The sequence below is a fragment of the Geospiza fortis genome, unplaced genomic scaffold (genome assembly GCF_000277835.1).
Source record: "Geospiza fortis unplaced genomic scaffold, GeoFor_1.0 scaffold25, whole genome shotgun sequence".
Lineage (NCBI taxonomy): Eukaryota > Metazoa > Chordata > Aves > Passeriformes > Thraupidae > Geospiza > Geospiza fortis.
The window spans coordinates 27,583-36,576 of NW_005054423.1; the positions used below are offsets into that span (position 1 = coordinate 27,583).

At 39.6% G+C, this 8,994-nt stretch overlaps 1 protein-coding gene across 1 annotated transcript; it reads left to right on the forward strand.

The window, feature by feature from the left end:
* The first annotated feature begins 438 nt into the window (after positions 1 to 438).
* LOC102036050 (fatty acid-binding protein, adipocyte) lies at positions 439 to 3,828 on the forward strand. Its single transcript, XM_005426744.1, has 4 exons — positions 439 to 585; positions 1,830 to 2,002; positions 2,221 to 2,322; positions 3,597 to 3,828. Exons 1-4 carry the CDS (start codon positions 513 to 515, stop codon positions 3,645 to 3,647), a joined length of 399 nt encoding a protein of 132 aa, XP_005426801.1. The 5' UTR covers positions 439 to 512; the 3' UTR covers positions 3,648 to 3,828.
* Positions 3,829 to 8,994: the final 5,166 nt, after the last annotated feature.

Genomic DNA, 8,994 nt, shown 5'->3' on the forward strand with positions numbered 1-8,994 from the left:
TAGTTCTATATTTCTCGAGAGGAAATTTCTGTTTGCAGGGGTGCTGAAAGCAAGCTAAATGATCCCACTGAGCCTTTTGGATCTGAAAGTCTAGGAACTGAGCTGTGTCCATTTGATATAGTGGACTGAAATGAAAGAGTAGGGGTGAGAACACTAATTTTTGTGTGTTGAGCTTGAACCTCCCTTTTTATTCTGAGAGGTAATTTGATTTAATTATTTGCCTTTAAGGGAGAGTGTTCTTGAATGACAAAAATAATTAAATAAAAACAAGTCAGTGATCTTTGTGCTAGTAAGGGCATATGAATAATAGCACTATGACCCACTGGCAGAGGAGGGGAAGGGGAAGAAGAAAAACACTGGTCACTGGGACTCACTCTTCATTGGTCATCCCAGAGCATCATGTGGCCACAGCTCCTTTTTAAAGATAAGTGCTCTTCTCCTGGAGCTCATTATATTCTCCAGTTCTGCATTTCTGTTGGAACCTGTGGAAGGCATCTTTCTAGCCTGACAAGATGTGCGACCATTTTGTGGGCACCTGGAAGCTCCTTTCCAGTGAAAACTTTGAGGACTATATGAAAGAACTGGGTGAGAATTGTTATTTCAACTCCTTGTATCTGGAACAGGGAAGGAATGCCAGTTTTGACCTTTACTTTTTACTTGCTTTTTCTGGCTGTGCTGTTTGTCAAAGGGGGTTTAATCCACTATTTTGATCAGATAGTCTTAAACTGGAGAATTCATCTGTTTCAATAAGTGGTGTTAAAATCCTAAAAAGCAGAAAAACTTTAATTGATGGGAATAATTTCAGGTAAGTCAAGTCCATGCATGCCTTGTTAGTAGTTTTATAAATGGAAGTAAAACACATCCCTGGATTATTTTGTGTGAATTAGCTTTTGTCCTTGGACATGCAAATTGGTGTGATGCTAGAAAGCAGCAAGTTTCCTAATGTCTATGAGCAACACACCTAAACAGCTTTAAAATGCTACTGGATTAGGACACCAGGTAATTGCCATGGCTATTATATTGAATGAAACTCTGTAGCTGGCTCTGGTGAATATTAACAAAGAAAATTGCATGGATTCATGCAGATACTTGCAAGATTTGATGTCTAACAATTTTCTCTAAAGGTGTAGACTTCTCACTTAGAATTAAAATTGGGGTTTAAAAGGTTTCAAGATTCTGTTAGTGTGGTGGAAGCAGGGGGTAACTTGCACTGATTCAATTACCACATGCTAAAAAGCTGGGGGGGTTATTTGCAGTTTAGGGGTAAAATACTTACTGTGACTTATCCTGACAGCTTTCAATGAGTGAGACTTACACTCTTAATCTTTACTCCAGATTTTACTCAGGACATAGCACTTGCCAGCTATTTCTGAATCATTTCCTTATATTCAACCTACCCACTTGTAAATATAAAAAGCTTGGGGTTTTTTCCTTGTTTGTTTGTGTTGTTGCTTTTGTGGCTCAGAAACTGTCATATATTCCTGCTTATTTACATTTAGATACAATTAGCATACAATTTATTGTACAAGCTACTAAAATTATTCTGAACAAGTCTATGTGCAAATATCTGGCATTCATATATAATCTCAGTCTTCAAAATATTACTTTTGCTGTTTTGACAATGACAGAGAATTTCCTTACAGCAACCCACCCAGCTTGGTCTATAGCAGAACCAAGTAAGATTTTACAAGAGAATCTCTCTAAAATAGAATTATTAACACTCAGAAAGCAAAATCAGAAAAAATCACTGAGGAATTTTTTTTCCAACATATAAGACAAAAAAGATTGGGGAAAGATAAAAAAATCATAGTGCCCTATCTTATTTACAGGTGTGGGGTTTGCTACCAGGAAGATGGCTGGTGTGGCCAAGCCTAATGTAACTATCAGCATCAATGGTGATGTGATTACCATCAAAACAGAAAGTACCTTCAAAAATACAGAGGTCTCTTTCAAGCTGGGTGAAGAGTTTGATGAGACCACAGCAGATGACAGAAAAACAAAGGTGAGTCCTGAAATGGCATTTTGCAAATACAACTCTCAAAAGGGATGTGGGAGAAGCAGGGCAGAGCTGTGATTTTGAATCCAGTGCAGAAATGCTGCCTCCATAGGTAAGACTGTTGAGGAAGCTTTGTGCTTTGTGCTGTTTGGACCTGGAGATTCTTCTCCTGAGACCAGAGCGCCCTGATGAAACAGCCACACTTTGTTTTTTTACTTTGGTAGAATGTCATAACCCTAGAGAATGGTGTGCTGAAGCAGGTGCAGAAGTGGGATGGAAAAGAGACTATCATAAAGAGAAAGGTGGTGGATGGGAACCTGGTGGTGGTAAGTTAATTTTTGTTACTTAATCACTGAATTCAGTGCACAGAATTCATGTTTAGCTCATTTATGCCTTTGGATTCAAACACAGGGAGGGAAAGCATCTGAAAGGGTTCTGTGCACTTGGTAAGAAGTCTCTCTGATTGAGTCTAGAGCATAGTTTAAAACTGAGAAGCTGTTCAACTTATGGAATTATATGAATGTGCCTGTTCTCCATAGCAAGACATGGTTGAGAAAGTGTAGGAAGAAAAACCCAACATCCTTATGAGGGAAACATATATTTCAGAATCTCTAAGTCTTGGACAGTATAGAGGAATCGTTAGCAAAGCCCACATTAAATAAGTCCACCTATGCTGATGCAGAGTACTCCTGCTCATCTTCAGCAGAGGCTTAGAGCCTTCTGTGGGAATCCTGCACTGGATCACCAACAACTGTGTTAACAATATGATGTTAGAGCAAGGAAATATGTGTCCAAGCTCTGTTGGTTGGTTTTATCTGGTCAGAGACTATTGTGCTTGACCTGGTGCCAGTAAGGCCCACATAGAGTCTGGGGCTTCCCAGCTCTGCTCTACAGTTTTAGAAAACACACTTTGAAGAATCTGGGATAGGACTAAATCTATAAAAGGCAGCTGAGATTCCTACATGCTGCAAAACAATATACATACACAAAATTCCTGAAGAGTTCTACCCTCCCCTAAGGAAAAATAATATGTTCATAAATTCAATATTTAAATTCCTTTGGATAGAGACCAGAGGAGAAGAAATAGAAATCATTCTTAATAACAACTTCATTAAGGACTGAACAAACCAGAGTTTGATCTAACTGAAAAATAGACGAGGACAGAGCCTAACATGCAGAGGCTGACATTAGCAGCTGCAAGTCTGAAAGCTCTCTGTGTATGCATGTGCTGTGCTCATGTGTGTGAAGACAACCACAGCTGCAATAGGTGAAGGAAAAAAAGGTTAATGCCCAGCTCCAGGGTCCAATCAGCCTCCACGGAAGTCCTGGGAGCCTTGTCTAGAGATTTTAAAGAAAAGATTAGAAATCTCCCAGGAGTCAGTACAAGAGTCCTTGAAAATTCTTTCACTCCTGTGCTGTTTTCCAGTCTTTTGTTGGTGAAGCTCTCAAAACTGAGTTCCACTCTTAGCAATTGCCTTTAGAGGCAGAGAAATGCAATTTTTTCTTAAACTGGTTCCCAACAGATATGTAATTCTCTACCTTCTGACTAACAAACATTTAGTAAGAGTTAAAAGCTTACTGAATTATCTTTTCTTTCCAGGAATGCACCATGAATAACGTTTCCTGCAAAAGAACCTATGAAAAAGCATGAAGAAGCCACCTTCACCCAGGACTAATGCTTAAAGCTGGAGTAAAACAACTTAACCAAAGGAGAAAAGCCCTACAAATTTTAAAGAGAACTGTACTTTTTTTCAGATATATCCCAAAGCACTTATATGCATTTAATCTAATTTGTTGTGCCTATTCAATAAAATGTTCTGCTTTCTACAACATGTGCTTATGCTGGAGTTTGTCAGGGAGGGGCTTGGGGGCCGTGCAGTGTGGGAAGGGGTGCTGGGCAGGAAAGCACCATGTGAGAGCCACTGCCACACTCAGCCATGTCACCCATCTCCCTGAGGAAAGAGCACCAGAGCCAGCCCAGGGAGTGGCACTTGTGTCACAGTGGCAGATGGACCCCTGAACGCTCATCTGGGGAGTGCTCAGTGTGGGCTGCCCCCTGCAAGCAGTCTGTGCTCAGCCAGGGGAATGGGGCTGCTCTGCTCAGCTTCCAGCAGAGGTGGTTGTTCCTGGGACAGGGAGCAGGATTGTCTGTGGGTGCCCAGTTCTGGCTTCCAAATATGAGCAGGGTGCAAGGCACCTCCTCTGTGCACAAATGCAGACAATTTTAAACCTGGAGACCATTTGAAACAGCTTGATCATATCCTTTTTTCACCTGATCTTATCCTTTTTTCACCTCAAGTGTGAAATTATAGCAGTTAGAGCTTTCACCTGAGATTATTTTGTCAATGTGCCTGTCTTGACCATCTCATTTTGACCTAGATGGGCTAAAAGCTTGGAATTAATAACAATAGCTTTAAAATACTCAGGTTGACTAAAAGTCTGTGAAAGTTTGTTGGTGGTTCTACCTCCTTTATTACCTACATGCACTTTTTACTAACTCATTAGGCTTGATCAGTCTTGGGAACATGAGGCTTTCCAGATGCAAAGTCCTTTGCTACTCCATGTTTTTCAACTCTGCTTATTTCTGAACTGCCATCTTCTACTGCCCATAGGCCTGGTCTCCTGTTTCAAAACTTCCATCTACAGAAGCCATGACTTCTACGCCTGGGTGGGCTTAAACTGAGGACAAAAAAAATCAAGATTTCTAGGAAAAACCTGGACAATAAGTATAAAAGTGTGTGCCTTAACCACTAAACGGGGAGATGTGTGATTAGGATCTCTGATCTAGAGTGATTAAGATCTCTGAACTGGGGGAATGAGTGATTAAGATCTCTGATCTAGAGTGATCTAGAGTGATTAAGATCTCTGAACCAAATTCCACATATTCCTGACATTCCGAAAGTCAGCTGTCAGAGGTGATGGCTGAGTCCCTACTGCTAGCAGCAGACCTCTCATACCCTTGAACTTTCCACTGAATTACTCGGGTTCTTTCCAAGTTTTTGCACTATTTATACAACAGGATGGGGAAATGGAAGGACTTTTACATTGTACATGAGCTGAGGAGCCATTTAAAAGTGATGCCAAAGACTATCAGTAAATTCTGCAGAAAATGTTTAGATAACCATGAACAAACAACTCCTGTGTTTTAAACTTGGCTTCATTGCTTGCGAAATCTCACCAATTTAGAGAACAGCAGCTGCATATGGGATGGAAGAATGCTTCAGAGTATATATATATAGAACTCCATATATCTACTACTCCATATATATACTACTAAATCCACTTAGCACTTTACAAAACCAAAATTATTTATGAGAGTTAGGATGCAACTACACTTTAGCGGTAGAAACTCTACATTAGAGTGATGGTTGTAAGAAGCAGAAACATTGATTTAAATAAACTACATATAGACATTAAATATCAGCTCATAGTATTCTATCATCCACAGATTTGGAAATACTCTGTCGAAGTTCCAATATTTTGATATTCATATAGCAGATTTTATTTTCCAGAAATCTTACATTCTGAAAGCAGCCAGCAGTTACAATTGTAACATTCACAGCCTAATATTTCATCTCTTCTAGAAGCATCACTATTTATTTGGTAACTGATGAATGACTTTGAACTTTGTGAATTAATGAAGACACTTAAAACTTCTGTATTTGGAAATTTCAATGAAGTGACGTTCTGTCTATAAACCTGAATAAACATCGCTGATTCTAAGAAAAGCATCGTTAATACTTCCTTATGATGTATTTATATTATAATAATAATATAAATACATCATAAGGAAGTATTACTGATGCTTTTCTTAGAATATGAACATGTTTGAAATATAGTCTCTGAAGAAGGACAAAATTTATTGTCTGAAAACAGCAGCAGTCTAGTGACTGCTTGAATAAATGGAGGTGATTCCTCTCTGTCAGGAAAAGGTGTGTGCTTTCAGACCCAGATGGAGGTGGGACACACATTTCTAAGGGCTAAAGTCAGATCAGTGTCTTTTCCTTACCTGCAGAGCAGCACAGGTCTCCCTCTCTCTTCTGTCATGCTGAACTATTGTCCAAAAGTCAGTAACCACCCCAAAGCATTCCTTTCTGCCAAAGAAGGATCCTACTAAACCCCTACAAACCCATGGGCAGGACACTTATCACAGCAGGCACCTTGGAAGCTGCGAGGAGGAGATCTCTGTCCCTCTCCACATTCACTCACTACTCCTTTACAGGTTTCTTGGACAACAAAAGGGAAAGGCAACCCACACCCACAGATTATTGGCAATCCACCAGAAAGATGAGGAAAGGCTTATTCTGATCATTGATCTATCAGTTGTTTTTCTCTTTTCCTTTTAACTATTTATTTCGATTGGAAAGGACTTGAAGGACTTTTGTGTCCTGGTCAGTCAAGCCCTGTGTGTGCAGTGCAGTCTGGACTCGTTCCCCCAGCCCAGTTGTCCCAGTCTGGTTTTGTAGGATGCTCCAGCTAAGGGACAAGAAGCTCTTTGCACCCTCCAATATAGCTGCAGGGAAAAGGGAGGCTGCTGGCCCCATGTTCAGGGTTGATCCTTTAGCTTCATAGAGTCAATGCTAAAACATCCTTGGTGTCCTCACATCAAGTCCCTCTTTGACCTCTGTTTTCCTCTTCTATTTCTGCTTTCTTCATTGCTCCCCTGGGAATCTATTTAGACTTTTTGGGCCTTGGATTTGCCTAGATCATATTTCCTTTAAATAAATTCACGTTTACTTTCTGTATTTCTTTAAATGGTATCTTTATCTCTAATGAATCTCTGAATTCTTAGTTTTCTATTTCTAACAAGTTTTACCTTTGTCTCTTGTACTTCTTCACAATCTCCAAGTTCAATGTTTTAAATCCTGTTTTACATGAACCATAACCAAAACAAGGGAATCAAGGCTCTCCCTTATCATATGTACTCACAATGCTTAATGATTTTTTCTGCTTTAAACTCCAAGAAAAGATTGGTTTCCACAATTATTTCTACTGAGATATAATTCCCTGCTCTTGTTCTTTCTAAACTGCAAGTCCTTTAAATGAAAGTACTGTTTTTTCTTAGTGACAAAGAGATAGATGGTAGCAATGTCAACATTGTTTGAGACTGCTTAAGACTGGGGTTTTGTCTGAATAAATAATTCTCTGTTATTTTTGTTCTTAAGGTTACTGGTACTGCAGTGTAGCTGTTCTATTCTGACTAATTAGCTCTTTTTGAATTTCTTTGGGCCTAATTTTACAACATCCCAATCATCTTTTATTCCCAAAGGCACCAGCCTTGTCTTGTTAGAGTGTCTTTATGTGGATAAGACAATTAAATAAAAGAACTAAGAATGCCTGAGGAGAAATGGTAGCATATTTTCATATTATTTCTTGAGCAATAATGGATAGTTTCACTTAGAAGTAGTTTTCTCATTTTCAGAGATGGGATAAAGACCTAGCTATTCTTTATACAAAATGTGATGTTATTCATCTCTGCTTTAGAAGAGTTTTGTGTGGACAACAGCTTCAAGACTGGCACTAACTTATGTCAGATACAGCACCTGCTTCCTATTGTGGGGGAGAAAGAGTTCTTTGCCATGATTATATTTTTAATCACTCCAGATTTTTTCTCCCCACACTGAACTGTTATTAGACCCATGCAGCAAGGGAAGCTCTTTTCAGCTTCTCCTGCTTATGTTATTATTGAAGGGTTTAAAAACACTTGGCATATGCCACCAAAATATGTGACTGAAGACCTTCTTGTTCCCCACAATCACCATATAAACCACAGACTACAACAATTTCACTCCTCAGACTCTATTATTTACCTGTTCCAGTGTGCTCCCCTTCTTCCTTATGACAGCTTTCAAGTCAGGACCTAGACCTCACCTTCCTTGGCACACCATCATTTCCATCTCATTCTTTCAACTCTAAACACAAGAAATTCGGTCCCACAACCTATAATCCCAGTATCTCTGCCCTTAAAATGTAGATCTGAAGAGTCTTTATAGGTTGCCATAACCCAGAAATTACAGTCATACAAAAAAGACAAACAGGTAGCTATTGTTCACCCAAGTTGGAAAGAAGCCTCTAATCTTTGCATGTACCGAGCAATAATTTTCCCCAGGAAGATGGTTTAGGAAGAGGAAGGACAGAATTACATCTGATGTGGTCTTGCACTAAATAGTTGAGGTGTCTTTAGCTACAAAGCTTTAAATTCATGCCTGTCACATACACATGTGGTTTATGATTTCTTTGTGTCAGTTTTTTACTAACCATTAGACAATAGTTCTAAATGTGGACTTTAAAAAAAAATCCAGTTTTAAATGCTGAAAACCCTAATCTTTCAATCTTTTAATTTTGGCTTGGCAGAAAATATTCTGGTGATCCTGGTGTACACCAAGCTGAATATGAATCAGGAACATGCGTGGCAGCAAAGGATGAGTGATGTACTGGGCTGCATTAGGAGTGTGTGAGGTTGAAGGAGATCATCCTTCCCTTCTATTCTGCACTCAGCAGGCCGCAGCTGGAATGCTGGGTCCAGTTCAGGGCTCCCTAGTATGAACAGTACGTGGACCCAAGGAGATTGTGGCATTTCTTCATGGAAGCAGGGAAACCTGAGGAAATGTGACAATAGAGTATGTCTGAGATATATGCAGGGAAAAATCCACAGCTTGGGATAATTTCTCTGATGCAAAGGGAGAAAACAGAACAGTATAACTCAGTTCTGACTTTAAATGACAAAAAATACAGACCTTTTCCAGGATGGATCATGAAAGTAAGAAAAACACCCAACAAACCACTTTGTACATCATCTTCTTGACCGTTCCTTCACACAATCCACATGGCTTTGATTTATGTAACTAGCTGAGAGGTGACAATAGTGGTAACACTCTACAGCCTCCTGAGGAGGGGAAGTGGAGGGGAAGGTGCTGATCTCTTCTCCCTGGTATCCAGGGAAAGGATGTATGGGAATGTTTCAAAGCTGTGTCAAGGGGAGTTCAGATCTGTCATTA

What these genes read in the sequence shown, in the direction of transcription:
- LOC102036050 (XM_005426744.1), top strand. Translation starts at nt 513, where the DNA reads ATGTGCGACCATTTTGTGGGCACCTGGAAGCTCCTTTCCAGTGAAAAC. An exon ending in GGACTATATGAAAGAACTGG is followed by an intron (nt 586 to 1,829) that starts GTGAGAATTGTT and finishes TCTTATTTACAG; the next exon opens with GTGTGGGGTTTGCTACCAGG. An exon ending in CAGATGACAGAAAAACAAAG is followed by an intron (nt 2,003 to 2,220) that starts GTGAGTCCTGAA and finishes TTACTTTGGTAG; the next exon opens with AATGTCATAACCCTAGAGAA.